This window comes from Antedon bifida, chromosome 5, assembly GCF_963402885.1.
Source record: "Antedon bifida chromosome 5, ecAntBifi1.1, whole genome shotgun sequence".
NCBI classification, from domain to species: Eukaryota; Metazoa; Echinodermata; class Crinoidea; order Comatulida; family Antedonidae; genus Antedon; species Antedon bifida.
Window position 1 is genome coordinate 14,648,760 of NC_136230.1, and position 23,909 is coordinate 14,672,668.

A 23,909-nucleotide genomic window follows, 5' to 3' on the forward strand; every position below is an offset into this window, starting at 1 on the left:
GCAAAATTTTCGTTTAGGGCAATGAAATCATTAATAAAAACATAACCTTATACAGTATATTTATATTAGTTATTTTTTTTTTTCTCGCTTTACTTGGGCCTATTAGGCCTATTCGTTGATATTATTTAAAAAATACTAACAAAGGGTTACTATCGATGGTTTCGCTGTATAGATTAATGTCTGTTTTTACCGAAACTCTCAGATCAACCGGCGGACGCTTTAAATAATGTTGATGATGATTTCTGACGTGAATGTGTCGTAAATTGGAAGATTTTAAAAATATTTTTTTTTTTTTTTTTAAAAAGAGGCGTATAAAAATTAATTTGCATGATTGATTTTTGTAATATAAATTATGTAAAAGCGTTGATTCCAGTTGTCATTGTTGAGGCCGACAGATCGAGTATAATGTTATACAGGCCATGATTGTTATTATAAAAATATGATATGAAAATAACTATTCTTGTTATGATGTACTATATTGTGTTGAAGTTAACAGAACAATATAAATAGTTCTAATGGTTCTGCTAATTTATTATTATTTATATAATGTAGTGACAGTACTTTAGGTATGTTATTACCGGTTCGCCCTTTAAATTTGAAAAAAAATGTTTGTAAAACTTACATTGTTTGTAAGATCCAATTTAGCACCTGCCTTGAGCAAAATAGTGCAAACATCTGTGTGGCCCTTACTTGCAGCAGCACCCAAAGGTGTCCATCCTTCCTGAAATATTACAAACATTATGTTATAGTATTTTTCACTTCACAACAACAAACTATCTAATATTGCACTAAAATCAATCAGATCTGATCATTTATATACTAATTCAATTAAATAATTTAATTTATATATGCTACATTGTTAAATTAAATACAGTTTATTAATATTAATGCATTACATACGTATTTTCTTGCATGATATTCTTCTGGATGATACAGTACGTTTAAACACTTAATAACTGTAGCATTTATACTTTATAAACTGTTACCAATTGTGTAAAATATGGTGGTTCTTTATTTTTTGATTTTCAAAATATTAGATTATTCTTATCAGGAGAATTATTCTAAATATACTGTTTCACAATTCCAAATTCTGGAATGTTATGCACCTTTTTATTATAGACCTAATGTGATCAAACATAGGTCTAATATATTCAGACTAATCAGTAAAAAATAAGAAATGCGTTAGTATTATGTATGTATAATTTCAAACAAATGTAATCCGTACAGTAACAAACCTGTTCCGAGATTAACACGGACACGCATTTATATCCGATTTTATCAGCAAGCTCTTATTTCAAAATTGTATTGACTTCTGCATTACAAGGCATTTTTTTTTATGATTGTAGGAGAGTAAAACGTTACAAACTGTACAAAATACAGATCACATTTTTGTACTTTTACGAATGAATAAAAAAGAATGTAAACATACAACACCGTATTTAATATAATCAAGAAGTGATAAATAAAGTAAACAATTTATCCAAATGCTTGGTAAATTGTAGATATAGCAGTCGGTGAAATCTTCTACAAATACAATATTGTGTGTATAGGCCTAAATATAAATCAATTGTGTTATATATATTACTTAGCCTATGTAAATACGTGAACAGGATTGGTTAAAACTGCATCACATGACTACCGCTGCGAGGATTGTATATATCCTCGAGTACGATGATATTGACGGAGTAATTTTCGGGTAATTATCGCGTCCCTATAATTAAACATATAAAATCCAGCAAATTCTCGAGTACGATGATATTGACTGTGTAATTTTAGTGTGGCAACACTCGCGTTTGGCGATAAATAAACAAAAGTCATCTACTGAAACTTGAACTCGCGAAGATTTATCACACCGTTACAAGACAACGTCTCATTCGTTGCGCCACGCAACTCGCTTGAAGAAATTAATCAACAAAACTTTTTAAACTATCAGGCATATATAGAGAGAGTTACGACTTCGCGTTCACGGATTTTAGAAAGTCACGTGGTGTGCACGCAGGCCATGTTTGTGTCCAACTATGCCTATGTAGCGTATGGAGTCGAGTCATTTGCTTAAAAAATGTATAACATTCACAAGGCTTTAAATATCGAATTTAATATCAAAACAATCAATTTGTTTAAAGGTTTTTGTTAAGATAATAACGAAATCATAAAGTTACTGCAAACATGATTTTAAACAACAAAATGTAAAAACAATGCATTACTAATAGAGAACCGCTGTACAAACTAAAAGCGCACGCGTAGAGCGTGCATGGAGCGCACAACAAGAGCCGTTCCGAAATTGCTATTTTTGTTGTTTTAAATCATGTTCGCAGTAACTTTATAGGCCTAATTTTTCTATTATTTTAACAAAAACCTTTAATCAAATTGATTGTTTTAATATTAAATTCGATAAGTAAAGCCTTTTGAACGTTATACATTTTCAAAACAAAAGACTCAACTCCATACGCTACATAGGAATAGTTGGACACAAACATGGCTTCTAATCCATTCGAAGTCGTAACTCTCTCTATATATGGCCCTGTACACTATGCATACATAGCGCCCTCATGTGTTATTAGTTCTCCCTAGATGTGATGAAGACCGTTTGTGATTGGTTAATACTTACGGTAGTAACCTGTTACGCGCGACACGGCGAACATCCGTTGATTCGGCTCCTCGAAGAAGACAAATTATTCGGCCTACCTGATAATAATATTGTTATTATTATTAATGTAGGCTTACTGACCTAGGCCTAAGTGAATATTTTATTGCCAAGGAATCATTAATTAGTAATTATCTGTATATTATTCTTTGCAAGGTAAGGTGAATGCAACGCCTAACTATCAGGCTTATTACAAAGGAGGCCTAGCTACACTTGACCCAGAAGTAGATATTTAACTTGTTGTTGGCTTTGTAATATAACAGATATCGCCTTTTATATCGATAAAATATAAGATTTGACAACCCCTTGGGAATTATATATTGTTCGAGGGAATATATTTCCCTCAGCGCTTTGCGCTTCGGGAAATATATTCTCTCAAGCAAAATATCATTCCCTCGGAGATGTAAAATCTTATATTTAACCTCTAAGCAGTCAATATCTGTATACAAAATCATACTGTCAAATTATAGAAACAGTGCTCATATTCGGAACATGATCTCAAAATAGCGTCAAGCATAGTTCATTGGCCTAAATATATGTGGCGGGGCGTTTATTAGAGGGTGGAGGTTGAATATTCCAAAGATGTTTAATGGGGGAGAGGGCATTTATTCAAATAACTTCGGTAAGCCTAATTGGTATAATCAGTACATTATTTAGTTTAAATCAAATACCAACAATGACATACATCAGTGTACCGTTTCGGCATAATGAAGACGTTTTAAACGGCATGCAACATGGTCCAAAGCATCCCGAGTCTCATCAACGGCGATACACAAGCAGAAAGCGCGCAACCTGTTTAAACATAACATCAACTCAACAACTCGGCTACCATTCGGCTATATCGAGGTTTTGCATGTTTTCAAATACATCTATGATGCCTATAATCAGTTCTCCCGATATAGGCCTAATGTAATTTTTACCCACGCAATTTCTGATATTTAAAATTGTATATACTGATTTTACAATTTCCCCCGCAATACACTTAGATGGTGTATTATAATTGATTTGATCGTTGTTTTGCAGTATAATTTCATTTTGTTTAACTCAGTCTACACTATCAAACTTTATGTAACAACAAATATGATTTTACAGCGATAATTACCGCCACTAACAGGTTTTATGATGTGCTAATGTAAATTAAAATTCTAATTTCAAGTACTTCTTAAATGAACTTGACCTTGCACTTACGAAAAAACACCAATAGTTATCTAACAACACATATACCTTACTTTAGCGCAAAACCGAAAGAACGTATGATTATTTAAATATAAAATGCTTAATTCTGGAATAGGTATACACAATGTAAAACGCATAACACCAACTCCGTGTCGGTTCTCACCCTAGCTGTTACATGTGTCTATATGTCTTAAAAAGATATTATTATGGGTTTTTAAAAAAATTGTCAGATGTCATCGGTATATTTTTATCCGTCGGCGGTAAAGTTATTTCCGGGTTCGTCATCACTTTGCGATTTCTGGTTTGCAACTACAACGTGGCCGTTATTGGTTGTAGTCACAATAAAACCTCTGTATAAACTCGTGTTTCTCTCCCTAAACGACAAAATGAACTAATTCATATTAACTATTCTGCAGAAGATTATGGTTTGGCTATTTAATATTCAGTCGGAGAGCCGCGTTGGGAAATATGACCGTTATCGCTGAATTTTCGACTTCGCATGACGTCATAAATTTTAGAAGCCCTCTCTCGGCACAGAAGCATCAACGTTTCGCGCGAAAACATTAGCATAAAGTATACGTCATTTAATAGCTGTTTAATAAACATTAGTAGGCGAAAAATTAACCATATATGGTAAGATCAGTTCCTTATATGTTTAAGATGTCGCAGGTCACCTAATTTTCTGAATAATTTGTTGGATTTGTTGTCAGCGACAATTTCTTTCCAAAGTTCGTGTGCGTCCGTCAAAACTGAAGTTTTCTAACAGGTGTTTGTTTACAAATTTTCCATTAGTGGGATTTGCATCCCATACAGTGAATTACCAAAAAACCGACGTATATGGATAGAGTAAGTATCAATAGTCTGTTTTACGTTAAAATTGGCTTGAAACCCTATTTAAGCTTCCTATAGCGAACATTTTAAAAAAGGTCCTCATGTCATATATTGTTACGTCTCGCGGCACTAGTTCCGTCGTGTATGGTGCATGGTGTGTTGATTGTGGTTGTTGTAGGTGAGTATATGCACGACCTGGTGGATCGTTGTCGTATTATATCGGCCTAGGCCTAGTAACATGTTCTGTTAATAATTTAAATACTTTAGTTACAATTTAGTATTATTAAAGTATCGTTACAATCCTACTCTATATTGAAGATGCATTGGGAAGTTTTAAAAAGATAATTAAGCAAATCGCAGCCTGATACAGGTATAGGCCTACCTATTCTATAGTTAAATATTTATTTATAGTAAAATTATTGACAACTGAGGGGTACAATTTATTTATAATATTAATAATTATTACAATAAACAGACATAAGGAAATTTTGTATTTGCTGCTTTTTCATGGTAGGCCTGTATCTGAAAATGTGTTCAGGTTGTTGAATAATTATACTGTATAACGATGCAATGTTTTGTTCATATCATAGTGACAATTATTTAAATAGTTTCATTCATTACATTTCAGCTATTCATTTTCATTTTAGGTTTTTTGTTGGTATCAAGACTCGACGATTTTCTGTCTCGTTCTTCAATAATTATGAGGTTGGACGGTGGAAGCTGTAATGGTTTTCTCGATTTCAATATCATTGCTGCAGCTGATAGTTTTTCATTTTATTCGCTAATAATAATATAACATATACATTCATACGCATTCAAGTTTTAGAAGCGTTTCAGATCAGTCAATGATAAGATATAAATTAAGTTGCAATTGATTGATTGATTGATTTACTTTATTAACCAGAGTCACACAGATACATACAATATAAACATATAAAACAATCATAAAATCAGTACAACCGTAAGATGCACGTAAGTTAATATGATATAGGCCTAGCTAGTTTGTTATGTTTGATGAACAAGGTGCTATTTAAATAAAAGCAAGTTTTTATATACAGTAGAAGTATTTACTATTTATATCAGTATTGTTTGAAAGATATTTGTATTAAAAACTGCCTTTTCACATTCTGTATACGTAAACAAAAAAATTGGTTGCTTGTGTGAAATGCAAGTTGTATCTAATAAAGTAATATTTATATACAAGTGTGACATTTACTGCCAGATACTGAAATACTGAGTACCAACCAATCACTGTAACAATACTCAAGTAAATGATGGACTTATATTTTTATATCTTGGTTTCAGCTGGGCCCATAATTATCTTTTTTAACAACATGACCATATAAAAATACACGTTTGAGTCTCTGAAACAAACATGCCCGATTTTATAAAACATTCTCCATATATAAATTGAAAATGGGTTATTTTTTTTTGTTTTTCCATTTATTGTTTTTTTAACAGTTTTTTATTTGTTCTGGGCCTAGTTTCTCCTTCAGGCTTCTTCAGGCTTCTTCTTGCTTGGTATATGAGCAGAGCTGGGATAGACCTACCACTAAAGACCTAGACTATAGAATACCCAGCTACTATTATTAACACTCACTAGGGTAGGCCTACCTATCTATCAGAATTACTCAGCCTAGCTAGGCCTAGAAAATACTATTTTTAGGCCTAGCTAGGCTAGAAATCAAGTAAGTAATTATAGTAGGTAGCCTTTCCTAGCTCAGAAACCAAATAGAACAATAATCGGGGAGCAAATTGAAATCTTAGGCCTATGACGTAATACACCTGCATGAAAACCGTATTGAACACAGACACGATTCGGTCCGGGACGATTCGTACCAGCTTCGTAAAACGTAAACAACGTTTCAAAATGGCGATTTTTCGATCGAAACAGAACAGAAATGTAGTAGGTTTGGTTTGATTAGTGGGAGTTGCATCACAAGAAAGCTTAAAATTAGATTTTTATTTTAATAGATAGCTTAATAGTTTATCTTGAAATGATTTTAAATTCGCTTTGAAACCTTATCTAGAAAATATGAAATTTAATGATTTTTGTACCATCATTTAAAAAAAAATTAAAGTAAAAAAGTTTATACATAAAATAATGATATTTCTTTAAACAAAAAATCTGTGGAATTTAGATCACAGTTTTTATCATTATTTACGCTTGTAGTTCAACTATTGAAATACGTTTATTGATTTCATTTAATATCCAAATTATACCATTTTCTAAGTGTACTAAAATAGCAAAAATTCCAACATTTTCCACGAAGCGAGCCCTCACAATGAATGAAATCAGTGATGCGTTACCAACGCGGCTTTCCGACTGATTAATGAATGAAAAAAAAGGCTTAGACTGTTTAAAACCTAAGGAACAAATGCCTCATATGTTTAATAATGTTATCAATTGTATATACACTACGATATACGACGCGACGTTATTATTAAAGTTATAGATTATGTATAAATATTATAACATAGAGCATGGCGATTGTAAGCCGACTTAATACCATTGCTGTTCGGTAATACCTATTAATTCATAAAGTTTATAAAATAATCAATTTCAACAGGTTATTACAAAGTGCGACAGCTCGATTACTACAAAGTGTGACGATTATTACAAAGTGCGACAGTACAAACAGGGTTTACAAATAATAATTATATGCGATGTTTTTTTTTTTCAAGACAGTACTTATCAGGAATCGACCATTTATGTCCTTGCTTGAATATCAGGATCATTAATTTGAAAAAAATAATATTAGGTTCGTTGGTGAGATCTTGCTTGAATGTATCCAGGTCCAGGGCTTTAAATTATCGCGACTTAAACACTATCTTTGGTTGATCTGACTTCCCAATGTCAATATTAACCCTGATTAAGCAGCGGTGTATGTTATTACCGGTACGCCCTTTAAATTGTAAAATTAAACGCTTTTTTTAAATCACACTGAATTACAGGCCTATAGCACATATTATTATTAATTTGTGTAACACTTACATTGTCCTGAAGATCCAATTTAGCACCTTCTTTGAGCAAAAGGGAGCAAATATCTGTGTGGCCGTTTTCAGCAGCGATGATTAAAGGTGTCGATCCATTCTGAAATATTACAAACATAGCATTGTTCACTCTACAGCAAGATATTTAATATTGTACTAAATCAATTAAATGTGATCAATTAAACATATTTATATAATACTACATTATTAAATTCAATAACGAGTATTAACATTTGATAATGTATTGTATGTATTGCTTGTATAATAATTGTATAGTACTGTAGGCCTACATGTAAAACAAATAAGTGTTTCTTTGCCTGAAATTTAAACACATTATCCGGTAGTGCTAACTAGTATCAGTGTAATTATGATGAAGTGGCGTTTTAACTGGCAGTTAGGCCTACAGTTAAAAATATATCCAGGCTCCAAATTATGTTCAGGTAACACATTTTGACTGTTAAATTCTTACTATTGGTTTCATTTTACCGTTACTTAGAGGGAATACGTTTTTTGAAAATGTTTTAAAATCAAATGGAAATCTCGATTCATATCCATTTATTGTATCATTTGCATAAAATACAGTGTTGCTCTGTAAGGCACAATACAATAAAAAAACCAGAAAACTGAAATTCTCTAATAACCAGTTTCCTAAAGGCATATGGTTACAATGATTACGGAATCTATTACGAGATGTGATGGAACTTTTCTTAGAACGTCAAAATAGTGCATTGGATAGGTGGAATGTGTTTCCTCAGTAAAGTCTCCTATAAAAATGAATCAAATTGAGTTCAATTCTAAGTACTTGAGTCCTATACGTGAAGCATAATCAACAATACATTTGAGTCCCAACTTATCCTTACATGTGGTCCCGGTAACCCATGCAGCAATGAAAAAAGTGAGAATACTTTCAATGACCGATTTATATAAAAAAACGTAGGCCTTATGGGAGGAGTAACTTCAAAATATGCAAAAAGTAAAAACGTTGAGCATGCCTTAGTAATAATACTTATTGTCGTGCCATTTAAGATCTCTAGTGCTTTATTTACAATGTCAATTCCAGAGTGGGTATTTCATATTGTAGGTGATTTACATTTGTGTGTTATAATTATTTCGAGTGTTTCACCTGCTTTGATAGAAACTATACTGTAATGAGTTGAAAATGTAAACATATTAGTGTATTGGTAAACACATGATGTACTGCAAACCAAAATAGTGTATTTGTGCACATAATAGGTAGGTGACATTTGTAATTGAGACCGTTTTATTTGACACGAAAAAGCATGTGAAGTCTTAAAAAACGTACGTAATCATATAATGTAGTACATTTTGAATGTTGACATGACATGATAAACAATAAATATGTTCCTTCTAACAGAGTTCAACTTAGATTTTTCTCGGGTTACTTGGATTTCGTTCTTAAATACGGTGTATTGTTGTATTTATTGTAATGCCATGTGTTCTCTACAGGTCGATATTACATAGTTTGGGTGCGGACATTTCTCTTAGTATTATTGGGTAACACCGTTGCTTAAAAATATATTGTTTATTATAAAACATAGACCTTTTCAAAAAACTACTTAGTTTATTAATGAAAAAGATCATAATTAAAATATACATTTGAATTAGCTGTACGTGAGTTCAAATAAAACATCTAAATGAATATGTATTTACAAAAAGCTACAATTATGTTTTCGAGAATTGTTGTTTTTTTTTAGACCACACTAAGTGGTTGGTGTAACTTCACAATAATGATATATTGAAACAATATATGTTAATTAGTCGTATACATGGACATTTACCATATACGATGATTTAAAATTCAGAGTTTCAGTATTATAGTATTACAGTTCAACCTCCGTGAGCGGCCACCTCCCGAAAGCGGCCACCTCCCTTAACGGCCGTAATTTCAAAAGCCTGTTTGTTCTTCATCAAATTAGTGGACCTCCTGTAAGCAGCCATCTCACACATTAGATTGTTTGTATGGTAAATTTCCTCCCGTAAGCGGCCACACAAACAATTTGTATTGACTGTTGACAGCAACAATGCCATATACATTGCTGCAGTCGCGTGCGCAAATTTTAGTTAGTGACCAACCGATCGACCGACATAGTGAGCTGTAGAGTTGCGTTTGCATGAGACTAAAAACACAATTTTGATACTTTGTTGTGCGTTATATATTAGCTTTATTTGAAGAGGTTTTAAAAATATTTCTGTGAAGAACATTCCTGTGTTTTTAGTCGCGTGGACGCGACTCTATAGTTCACTATGTCGGTCGGTTGGTCGGTCTGTCTGTCGGTCTGTCTGTCTGTCTGTCGGTCTGGTATCACTATGCGTTTTATCGCTTTCTGACCTTATCTTGATATCAGTTTAATCTAGCTAAGTCAATTTTTCACAGAATATTCCTTATGGCCAGAAATCGATGTGGTTATGTTTTCACGGTGCGCAATAAAAAATTACGCGGTCTACGCACGATTTAACGAAATCACGTTTGTAATCATATCTTCACAACCATAAATCACAATTAAATAAAATTTGGTACTCATAAATTTCAGGGCATAAATCATCATAATGGCAATACAATTACGTGCGTAGCGCATGTAACGCATGCGTACGCGCGCTTAAAATTTTCAAAATTTATTTTCGATGAAATAAGAGTACGTTTCAGGCAATTTTAAGCGTTTACAAAATTGCCATGAGTGCGCAGATTTGTGCGCGCGCACTGCGCGTTAAATGTTATTGCGCACAATTAATCGGCCACATTTCAATTCCATAAAATAAGGAAATTAATTATTAGGAGTTGAAACCTTAGTGGCTACAGCCCAGGTCTATAGTCTACATTAGTTAATATGGCCAACCACATGAATTCCAGGAGAGTGAGTGACCTTCTACATAACGAACACTGAATTTATAGTTTTCCAAAGAATTCTACATTGCTAAATTAAACTAAATTTGAACTCATCAAGCCAAAAGACGTTCATTTTTGTCGCAAATACTGTAGGAGCAAATGCAACCGTAAGCAACTGAAGAAACGATATTTAGGCCTAGCCTAGATGTAATCAGTAAGCAATTTTGACGGCTGGTCTCTTCAGAAAATAGAGAACCCTACGAACCCCTCTTTCTATGGGCTTGCGCTTCATCGCGACGAGTTCGAGTTATCCTCGTTAACGCACACCCTCTAACTAAAATGAAATACACATATACTCTATGACCCGAAAAATATGTTTATAGTGTGCTGAATTGTGTCTATTCTGTGTCATACAATATTAAGGGCGAATAACCAATAAGTGAAGGTTAATAGTCTATTCTGTTCCGTTTATTCAGTAAGGCCTACATTTCACTCAGATATGTTACTTTTCACTATGATCACACAATTACGAAATCAGCAACAGTTGACCACATACGAATGGCAATCGGTTCTTTTTAGTGGGCTGAATTATTAACTTCAATTGACTTAAACGGCCACCAACTGTTAGTACTCAGTTTAATAAAACTAATTCCCACTTGTACAGAGAATTTGACATGAAAACTTTTACAGATAGGCCTACAACAATATCATTTCACTATAAATCTTTGATATCATGTGTTATAAACAACACCGGATGTGTTTACAATTGCCATTTCACGGCAATACGGTTGAGTTTCATATGAAACAAAGTTAAAGAGATTATAAGTTTCTGAAATATATTGTAGTGCTGCTGTGTTATCGGAGAAAGTTTATAATCTAATCACATAATCTATATATAAATTTACGTAAGGGCAAAATTCGGTAAATCGCGCATTATTTATAAATTTACGTAAGGGGAAAATTTTGTAAATCGCGCGTTATTTCTAGAATGTTTACTCGATGGTGGTATATAAAGTTGATTCATACTTTCGATACTGATTTTAACCACTTGATGTAACCCTGTTTACTAATTAAATTTAGTTAGATAATTAGTTATTGACAATTAAAACGAATTTAGGTTCAACGATTTGCCCCAAATAGGGGTGTTTTCCGATCGTGGTATACACTGTCTAATGGATGTCCTCATGAAAAATGCCTGCATACAATAATACGAGGATACTTCGCATTTACCTGTCTCCTCCCACGATAATTGTGTTTAATAGCTGAGTACAGTATCATAATGTTGAAGACAGGCCGATTTTCTTTAAAAAATACTATTTTGATAGATTTAATATACGTTTATACAAATGTATTGATTTGCGATGAATGGAACATTCCAATCTCTCAGACTACGTACGTACATTTTTTACGCTGAACTTACTGTGTATTCGAGAACCATCATGGACACGACCTAGATGGTACGCGAGCGAAGCGATAACACAGCAGCACTACAATATATTTCAGAAACTTATAATCTCTTTAACTTTGTTTCATATGAAACTCAACCGTATTGCCGTGAAATGGCAATTGTAAACACATCCAGTGTTGTTTATAACACATGATATCAAAGATTTATAGTGTATTCAATTATCTCAACACAAATACCAATTGAAATGGCATGGTTTCTGTGATTAGTTCTTTAGTTCTTTTAAATATGTCTACTATAATCTTTCCCATCTCTTATGAAAATTGTTTTCAATACAATCAATTGCCTGTTGTAGATGCAAACAAGGAAAACGCTTGTCCATCATTATTAAGTAAGTTTTCATGGATAGTTATTTCTTCAGGTTGATGTACTTACATTTCCAACACATAACCCTTACCTTCTATCACGTAAAGTATTAAGAGTACACACCTGTTCATGTGCGCCATATTATTGCTCATATATTCTTTACCAAAATAATTTTGCAAGTACGGTAATGTATTGATTCAACATTACTTTGTTTACCAATTGGAGTTGTATATTCATGTGAAGTAAACAAGGTCAACACTCGGGAAACCAAATTTTATGGAAAAAAGCAATGGATTTGATACTGCATGCCATTTTTTTCTATTATTAACCATATTAGGAAGAAAAAATAAAATTTCAATTATTGCTATATTTTGGGGTTAAAGGTCACCAAATACATGCCAAAAATACCAAAAAATCGTATTTTTAAAATAAAACTATTAGAATAGTTTAGATTCACGGTGATTCTAGAAAAAATAACAGCGAATTTATCAAAACTGTTGTTTTTGCTCTTTTAAAATTGAAATGTCATGGTTTCTATCAGTTTCCATGGTTACAAGACACTATTAAAATTTACCAAACATTATTAGTGGATTTATATAATTTAAGATGTCTTCTTCCTAAACAATATTAAAAAGTTTGGATTGCCAAATTTACCATTTTTGGACTTTTGGCACACTTTGAATTGATTCTGGCCCACTGTGTCACGTGCCAAGAGCTATTCTTTTATTATTCAATTTTTTTTTTTAAATCGGTAATCGTGACCCTTTAAAACTTGTTGTTGTATATGATGTGCCAGCGTGCTACGTTCTAAGCATTGGAGTAGTAAAAACCCCAATAAAAGTGACATTGGGTAGACTTGTAAATGGTAGTTGCGAATGAATTGCCGTTTCTTACAAAGGGAGCATACCACCTCTCGTAACTACGCATTTTGGATATGTATAGCATGGCCCCTGGATGTCGACGCGTGAGCTGGGTCAACTTCTAAATATAGTTAGTTATAAATGTTTATTACAAAGGGACACCGCCAGATAAGTGCGTCCTATCACTAGTAAGTAACTTGATTCAGATTTTGGTCATTGTAACTTTGATACAGCACAGATATCGACGCGTGAACCGCAATGAAAATGAGTTTGTGAATTAGACATTTTACTGTAATATTAAATATATTTGTTACTAGAAATTAGTTTGATAAAATATATTCTACAAAATTAGTAGGCCTAATAATTGTTTTCCCTCATAAATAAAGGGGAGATGGGGATGGGGACACGTGTCTGTTTATGAGTGAGAATCAATCAGGCATTTTAATTAAAATGCAGACCGTCTTAAATTACTTGACATGTTTTGATAAATACAGTAAATATATTCTCATCATCAGAACTGTAATCAAAGCCTAGAGTACTTGTATACGTACTACAACGTTGCGTTTAAATGAGTCAATAATTAGCATGAGAATAGATTTATCGAAACATGTCATGTCATTTTAAGACCGTCTGCATTTTCATTAAAATAATGCCTTATGATATTATTGATCATCACTCATAATTTGGTGGTATTATACATGGTGTGCCTGTTTATGTACAGTGAAAGAGCTTATTTTAGTATCCTATAATAATATATTTTCTATATAAAAGAATATGGTATTTCAAATCAGGTACAAAAGCCGACGATCCGAGCGAATTACATGTTTAAAAAAATTCGGAAAACACCCATTTGTTATTTTCAAAACACATTGCACGTTGGCGAGGTCCGATGGCACATGCGTGACTGGCGGAACAATGCAACAAAAATGAAAAACGAAAATGGCATGTTGTGTTGACAGTGGCAGAATCGGGTGTTTATTTCAAGCTCACATAAACGGGCAATGAAATCCTCGTTATTAAAAAAAAACATTATTTAAGCTTATTCACTATAGTATATTTAAATTATCTACTTATTAATTTATTTGTATATTGTTTTCTCTTTTTGCTTGGTTAGATAAAACATGTTACCGAGAAACGAAAAACATTCTAGTTGAAATTCTTTATGTATACCCACAGATTGCACTATTTTCTGTATACTTAATTAGGTACTCTTTTCGTATACATGTATTGCTGTTGGGAATAGATAAATATTTCACTTCAAATATTTTTCAAAATATTGGTACACAACAATGAAAGAAAAAGCGAAAACAACATTTTTGTATTAGGCCTAATTGTCAATTGTTTTATATTATTGTAGATCATTGTTTTCTTTGTTTTTACTATTATGATGCCAATTATATATTGGAAAAAGGATTTTATCGAGTCGACTTTAGATTTGCAAGTAACAGAGAAGCATTTCTTTGGTCCGTTGTCAGATGGTTATTGAATCTTTGTTGTTGATTTCTCTAATACTTATGTAATTAACCACTTTACGTCACCCTGCATTGTAGGTATTAACAATATGTATTAGAACTCTAGTAACTGTCCTTTTGCGATATCTATTTTCGACTCAATGTATTTCATTTCTTTCATGAATATGAACAGTTTGTCTTAAATGAAAGTTAAATTGAATTTGAATTGCGTGTTTATTGTATTAACAATTGTTAACATTAATCTTATGAGGGTTAGTTTTATAAGAACAATAGTACTTTTTTTATTTGTTTTGGCAATTAGTGCAAATAAAGCGTAATTAATTCAGCAATCGTCATATTCGATTTGGAATACTATACGTCCTGTAAAATGAATAGAATGTTCTCATGATTGTATTGCGGCGCCTTTCCACGTATCATTTTATCGCATCCCATCCTATTACTATTGAAACCGAATTGAAACATGTTAACAAGCTGTTTATGATGGTCACAAAATGCCAAGATACATTAAAGAAACGCCCATCGTCAGATATATGTAATGAAAAATATACAAACAATGATGTTGCTGTGATGTCGGTGGTGGGTGTTTGGTGTGGCGGCGTTTTCCACTAGATATGAACAAGTACAACACCGTATTTGATATTTTAAAGAAATGATAACAGTAAACAATTGTATGAAAATGCTTGGTAAATAAATAGTTATAGCAGTCAATGAATTATTCAACAACAAGTATAATTGTGTTTGTGTTATAATACAATATTGTGTGTATAAATAGATGTTGCGGAGCGTTAATTAGAGGGTGGATGTTGCATATTACAAAGATGTTTTATGGGGGAGACGGCGTTTATTCAAATAAATTCGGTATCGCCTAATTGGTATAATCAATACATTATTTAGTTTAAATCAAACACCAAATAATGAAAACCATCAGTGAGCTGTTTCGGCATAAGGAAAACGTTTTAAACGGCTTGCAACATGGGCCAAAGCACCCCGGGTCTCAATGGCGATACAGTACATGCAGAGTAGCAGAACGTACCAGTTCCAGAAACGATGAAACACGAATTTAATTGAGTATGAAAGCAAAAATAACAACGGACAATGACTAAAAGTTTCCCGAAGAATTGTTGAATTAAACTAAAATTTGAACTCAATCATCACCGTGATGAGTTCGGTATATGCGCGTTAACGCACACAGTGTAACAAACATCTTAAAATACGCATATACTCTATGACCTGACAAAAAAAATATTCATAGTGCTGAATTATGTATATTTTGTGTCATACAGTATTAAGTGCGAATAACCAATAAAGTTAATGGTGTATGTTTTCTTCGTCAAAAACCCAATGTATTGTATGTGATATTTTTCTTGATAGTATAATATTCAATTTGTTGGTGGATATGATGCATTCTGAAAGTCCTTTAAAGGTTTTGTTAAAAGAAACATCAACTACGATTTAATTTTAAACAATGTTAATATATGTTTTGGTATCGGAAAATGTCATAGTTTTGATGCATTAACTACACTAATTTTGATAGCTAAAAGATGTATATTCAACTGTAACATTTCAGAGGACCCACAAATTTAAAGTCATTGTTAAAAGAAATATTAAAATAGAAAAGTATATTGGTTTTGAAAATTATAATATGCATGCATATAACCTAAAATGGAAATATTTAGGAGTATATTCTGTCTTTTAACTACTTATGATATGTATACATTTTTGCTTGATTGGGTCTGTATCTATCTTTGGTTGATCTGACTTCTCAATGTCAAGATTAACCTTGATGGGGCAGCGTTGTTTCGAATCATGTGCAGTTCTCGACAATACAGTCATCCTCACTACAAAGTAGGCCTGAGTTGGTTCATATAGGTATGTTATTACCGATACGCCCTTTAAATTGTAAAATTAGCACTTTGTTTTAATCACATTGAATTATATAGCACATATTAGTATTAATGTTTATTAACACTTACATTTAGCTGAAGATCCAAATTAGCTCCAGCCTTGATCAAAATAGTGCAAACATCTGTGTGGCCGTTTTGTGCAGCTACAAGTAAAGATGACGCTCCAGTCTGAAATATTACAAACATTATGTTATAGTATGTTTCACTCTAAACAAAAGATGTGATCAATTAACAATAACGTTATGGATTTAAGTATGCTACATTGTTAAATTAAATAAAGATTAATGTGTTGTATACGTATACATTTGTCTTGCTTGTATAACTTTTATAGTACTTTATAAATGTAAAACAAGTGTTTCTTTGCCTGAAATGTAAACACTTCATCCGGTAGTGCTAACTAGTCTCAGTGTAAATTATTATAAAGTGTTGACGAGAGGACGTTCTGCCGATAGAGGGCCAAAATCACGTTTTTTTAAAATTTATTTATTGAATATATCGTAATCGCAGCACAAGGCTGAATTAAAACAATATTAACATGATAATGTACACATCAAAAGGACAAACAATCTAACAAAATTACAAATATAAAAATATAAAGGTACAAAATTCAAAAAGAATCGATAAAAATATACAAAATTGAAAATAGACAAAAAGTAGCATACAAGCACGCGAGCAGAATTTGCACATGACGACCAATAAAACAAGAATCATTTGTCATTAAGGAATTTGGCGAGAAAGGGTATAGCACTTTTGGCATATCTTTCGGTTCGGTACCTTCATGCCAAATATGTATCTATATCGTTTTGAGAATGACAGAATTATTTTACTACTATACATTGGTTTGTAAATGAATACGTTTATAAATACTTATTAAGTCATGGTAATGAAAATGAGAAGAAATTACAATAAAGGTGGGTGACTCCCACGAAAGAGCACGGGGGATTAGAAATTCGTTGGATTTTCTAAGGAGCATACTGTGAGAACGAGAATTAATTAAACCACTCTTTAATGGAATCGGAACAGACGCATCGATGTGCAAATTCTTTACATAATTTGATTCTTCTCGCATCAAGCGTCTGAAGATTAGTACTTTTAAGTGCGTTAAGATATGTGTCGTACTTAGGTCCCAATATAATCCGAAGCGCTCTTTTTTTAATTCGCTCAATCATGAGAGACTGTTTTATAGTACTACAACTATGCCACGCTGTTGAGGCATACTCGACAATAGGACGAACGTACCCCACATAAACGGACACCAAATCGCAAGCAGAAACTCTTTCATTCATTCATAGTAACATTTATTTCTTATCATTTCAAAGTAAACATAATAACAATTTAAATATAAATAATTAAGAGGCAAAACCCAGAAAGTACTAACATTTGGAGGTTTCCCTCCAAAAAAACTTGTGACGGCTAGCCAGTTAAAAAGTTGTAGTCATATTGGAGTTTAAACAAACCGAAACAAAACAAGACAAACAAACAAGTAAAACAAGACAACGACAAGTTAATAATAATAAAATACTATATGGAAGCACAGAAAACCAGAATAAACATGTTGTTTTATTATTAGTTATTTATGGAGTAGAATTTGTTTAAGTTTAAAAGAAAATTTATTTTTTGAAGGTGCCAATTTAATTTCGTCGGGCAGATCATTAAATAATTTGGTGCCACTATAACGGATATTATGTTGCATTAATGTTAATTTGGTAAGGGGAGGGTGGAGGTTACAGGAGGATCTAGTTTTATGGGTATGAATAATATTATTTTTTATAAAGCTGCAAGAAAGTTTAGTTGGAAGTAGACAGTTGACATGTTTGTCAACTCTAAAACGCTTGAGACGATTAAGCATTATAATCTACGACTACTATTAGAAATCATATTGCTAACAAGAGTATCCCATCTTAAATTTTCTTGTATAGGGATACCGATAATTTTTATTTCATGCACAAAATCCAGCAATTTACCAACTATAACTAAGTTTGGAGGATCGGGAGGGTGTTTTTTAAAACAAACTTGCAAGGCTTCACATTTTGATGGATTGAGTTTGAGAAATGTTTGACTAGCCCAGTTTTCTAGATCACAAACGTCAGTATCAACAAAAGTGGGATCGCTAGCACGACGGACCTCAACAAGGCTAACATCGTCAACATACTTAAATTTAGATGATTGGGCGTTTACGGCAGCATCATTAATTTCATTTCATTTATCTTTTTATTTCGGAATATCATGGTGACATAATATTATATCCATAGCAAAAGAGAGAAAAAAAAATCTTAATCTAACAGCTCATAGAACAAAAACAAAGATATGTAAATATATAAAGTCAATGCAACAAAGCATTCCATTGTATGTGCATTCTTGACACATTAAGAACGTGGCGATTAATGGCCATGATCAAGGAATTACTACTTGCGTTCACACGATTTTTAAAACTAAAAACAGATTTTCTAATGAACTCATCAAAGGATGGGACGTCATTTAAGACAAACATTATGCTTGCACTACAATGTCTAGGCTGCTTCAGCAGCAAACGTAAGGCATTGTTATAACATACTTTCAGTGATCTCAGAGTGCTCTTATTATATCTACACCATAAGGTTGAACAGTACATGCTGACACAGTAACTCTTAAATAGATAACATTTAGTGTTAGTAGAACATTTTCCAAACTTTCTATTTAGAGAGTTGGCCCTAATGCAAATAGATCGATATTGACGTTTGATGTCACTTTCATCACTCAGATTATTACTGATCACATGACCAAGATAGGTTATTGAATTATCAACGATTAGAGGTGCCCCATTTAAGGTAATATGTGGAACACCTTTGAGGTTGCGGACTTTCGGGCAAAATAGCAAGCATTTGGATTTGTTTTCATTAAAAGTAATATCATGGTCACTAGCAAACCCTTCACAGAGTCTAATTAGCCAAAAGGACCAAGTCATCGGCAAAGCTTAGGCAATTCAGTTTAAGACTGTTAATTTCACAACCTTCTTTTGACTTAGTCAGTTCAACAGTTAACGGATCAGTGTACAAATTGTAAAGTAGAGGGGACTTAACGCCTCCCTGGCGAACCCCATTACGAACAGTGAAAGAATCGGAAACGGAACTACCCCATCTGACAACAAATTCCTGATTCCTATACCATGACCTCAGTATCTTAACTATAGGTGAAGGGGTACCCCTGTCAATTATAACGTTAAAAATAATTGGTCCAAACTTAGTAGGCTGTGAACATTTCCCAGATTTGAATCTGGTAGGGATGTAAGGTTGGAAGGTAGACTGGTAGCTTATGGCGTTCAATCGGGCGGCTATTATGTGAGATTGAGGCAAAACTCTGATTGATTGCCTTAGCAATTTCAAAGTGGTCACTTTGGGGGACTCCGGGGACTGAAATGTTGGGATGGGATTGTAATTTATTGCTCATAATTTGGATTCCTTTATGCCAATTGGATGTATCATTCTTTTTTTAATTTGAAAGGCGGTCTTGATAAAAGGATTTTTTGCTGATTTGATAGAGAAAATGATTTTGTTTCTAAGGATGCGCCACATGTACGTTTTATTTTGGCAAAAGGCTACTTGGCGCTTTTTAATGAGAATCTTAATTTCTGGGGTCATCCAAGATTTGTCATTAGTATGAATTTTAGAAGTTTTTAGTGGAAAGTGAGTGTTAAAAGCGCTATTGACTGTACGATAAAATAAATCAGCCTTAGCTTGGGGTGACTTAGCTTCTAGGACTTCAACCCAAGATTGGCCAGTTATCCACCTCCCAAATTCAAACATACGATGCTAAGGCAGGTCTAAAAATACTTTTCCTAATACTACCATTTAATTTAAGGCCGCTCGGGGCCTAAAAAACAGGATTATGGTCACTATTACAAATTGGTGCACCAACAACTGGTTTACAATAAACGTTATTAATGTTAGTAACAATAATGTCCAAAATAGCAAGTTCACGTGTAGGTGTCACGAACATAGAGTGAGCACGAAATGGGGTTGATATCAACTCTTATTAAAATCGCCTCGATGACGAAACCGGGTATATTTTCTTTAACTGATCAGTAAAAATTATGTGGTCAACTAGCACTTGCTGATGTTCAGATTTTGGAGGTATGTAAACAGCACAGACAGCTATCGCAAACACCTTGCGTGGGAGTCGGTAAGGACGAACATACAGCCACAAACATTCAAGAACATTGGGAATAATAACATCTTTAATCGGCGTTGCATGCAGGGATATTGTCCGTTACGTAGACGGCAACTCCGCCACCAGTTTTTTCCTCTCTTAATTTAGTGAAAACATTAAAGCCATCAATTGATAAGAAATCTGTCGAGATTGAATTCGTTGAATTGAATTTGTTTCTGTTATAACAGCTACATCAACAGGGTATATACAGTTATTCCTAATAACGGCTTCTAATTCGTCAATTTTGTTGAGTACGGAGTGAGTGAGTGTTTGTAAGTAAAAAAACAGGTATACCGCCAACGGTTTTGGGAGCGAAATGAAAAGTGTTCTTACCCAAATCCGCCAGATGCTTGTCTTTAGAGATCGTGTTTATATATATTAAATTGGCATTAGGCCTACGTATCATGGAGTTGGCATCACGAAAATTAACGATATGTCCATAGCACGAATAAAACAACACGTATTCTATTCGTGGTATGTTGAAAAATTTTAATTTAATGATATTATTATAATTATTATTATTGTGACCGAATTAGACATTTGTCATATACGATGATTTGAAATCAGTTGCATCAGGTTTAGTAGTATGCCTATTATGGTATTATTGTAATCAAATTAACATTTTTTTGTTATATAATACAAATACTGGTACGTAATGGCCGACACTCCATACTAAACATGGCCATGCATTTAATACTAAACATTGTATTACATTGACATGTCAGAATGTTATAATTTACTTGGTATTGCAACTATATTAATTGACCAAAAGGTGACATACACTTTTGTCAAATCATATCCTGTTTTGTATCGTTGGATATATTTAAACTATGAACTTATTTTAATAATAATATTATGTATGATGTAATTATTATGTAATTATACATTTATCATTAATACTTTCAATGACAAACAAAGAATTACTACATCATACATACATAATGATACATATTATGTATGTATGATGTAGTAATTCTTTGTTTGTCATTGAAAGTATTAAGGATAAATGTATAATTTGTATAGTGTCCCATATCGTTTATGAACGCGTTATAATGTTGATTCTGTTTTGGTTCGCTATGTGTAAAAGTGAAGATCAAAATAATTAAAATGTTGGAATTATTCGTGATTTTTGAAATTATAATCATGAATATTGTCTCAATGTTAATATTTAAAATCACCTAAAATCATCGATAGAGAACCAGATGTAAACAACGAACGCATCAGAGGCCATTGGATCCGACGACGAGGAATCCAAACCATCAACAGAGACAAAGGCGTCCACCCATTCGTGAATGACCCTTTTATTAGACAGAATTGGCTCTCTAGAGGTCAATCTGTTTAATGACATATTTTTAATTTCTTCTGAAGGAGCTGTCTGAGCAGAACAGCGAAACTGCCAATAGCAGGTTAGTTTCGGTAATTGTTTTTTTTCTTCGAAAATAATTTAAATTCACATGCCGTATCGTTACGTAAAATACAGAGTGTACATAATCTCCGCGAAACCATAGTAATTATTTCATTAACATGCTTACTAGTATAGGACAAAAATCTGAAAAGAGGCCTAGAAATAAATATAGGGGAATTGTGGAATGCTAGTAACAGGCAGTCAACATAGCCAGATATCTTATTTAATCTATTCTGATCACTCTAAGCTTTGTTGACACTTAATTTTTTGCCTAGACTATAACCCACATCAAGTCGTCTTTTAATACTAATACCGGTACGTGTAATTTTCACATGATATCCCGCTTTTCCGCTATACCGCATTGACCAAATTCGCTTCACTCGCAACATCTCATCCCCTCCCCTTAAAACTCATGTCTACTATTCTGTTGCACCATGATAGCATGATACATTTCGAACATTCTTGTTTTAAAGATCTCGATATCTTGTCGCCTCTGCTTATCATTACTGGCTCAAAATAATCCACGTCAACATTGGCAAATGGTGGGGTATCGCATGTTTTTACTTATTTTTTATCCTTTCCATATTTATATTTAATTAGAGTTTGCTCCATTATCCAGTAGGATTTATTCAGCTTTGTTGGCATGATATTTCTATCCCTGTGACCATACTTGAAATGAGTATCTTGAATAACGAAATCAGCAATAGTTAGTCACATATAAATGAAAATTGGTTGCATTTTAGTAGGCTGGAATTGGTTTTACATCCACAAAAACTGTAAGTACTCTGTTAGCTAAAACTTCAGTGTCATCCTTAAAACATCTACCCTTGCGCTTGTTCTTTTCGCGGACGATATATTTGGATGGTTAGCGTAGCACATTTTCCAGATTAAAACTTTAAATTTGCGTTACAGTGTGCTGCATCGACGGTCGAAAATAACCGTTGAACAGAAGGTCATGGAGCTAGATCATTACGTACTTTTCAACACGCCCGGTAATTCATAGAACAAAAGAGTCTAACACTATTAGTGGGTCCTGAATTGTAGGTCCAGCTTGTACAGCAGAATATCATCTCACTGTATAAACAACAACGATTTATAACAATTACTTCACCTTTAAAATATAGGTCACACCTTTTTTTAAATGGAATTTCAAATAGAAATGGTTATTATTGGTTATTAGTTTAGTCAGTGTGCACTCTATACATTAAGCTTAATGCAGGTCAAATTAGCAATTGAGTCATATGTACATCCCTACACACAATATGTACATCCCTAATACGTTGTCAAAATATGGTTCTCGGTAAAGTTATCATTTAATACTGTTTAGATTGGTGTTTTTTTCACAGAAATCAAATATCGTTTAATTTGCATCAGCTTAATATTATCATCACTTGACCAAAATCATCAAGTCATCAATATTATCTTGGAACTGTCATTAAGCTTATAACAAGTTTCACCAGTGAGTAGCAATTAGTTACAAGTAATTACACACTGCATTGTTTGCAAACTGTGGTAAGTAATACAACCCAAAAACTGTCATGATATAATTAGGAAAAGGGAACAAAATGGTTTATTTCCATAATAATAATAATAATATCAACTAAATGAACCTGCTTAATACATTATTAGTCACAGTTTTGTCGTCTGTTGCATTTCAAACGTTTATTCCAATTGTCCTCTGTTTTTCATTTATATTTTAGTGGTTTGAGACTTACATACTAATTAGTTAGTATGTATCATCCTTCTCATCTATGTTTCATAGATGAGAAGGATGATACATATATAGCGACAGAATAGTAAATGCAAACGTCTTTAACAAATT

The 23,909-nt window shown here is 33.0% G+C and overlaps 1 protein-coding gene across 1 annotated transcript in view; it reads right to left on the reverse strand.

Moving 5' to 3' along the window:
• The window catches only part of LOC144843358 (uncharacterized), an 851,823-nt gene that overhangs the window by 586,728 nt on the left and 241,186 nt on the right, over positions 1-23,909 (reverse strand). Inside the window, exon 3 of the mRNA XM_078700149.1 lies at positions 623-721. Coding sequence (XP_078556275.1) covers positions 623-721 — 99 coding nt within the window. The remainder of the gene's footprint in view (positions 1-622; positions 722-23,909) is intronic.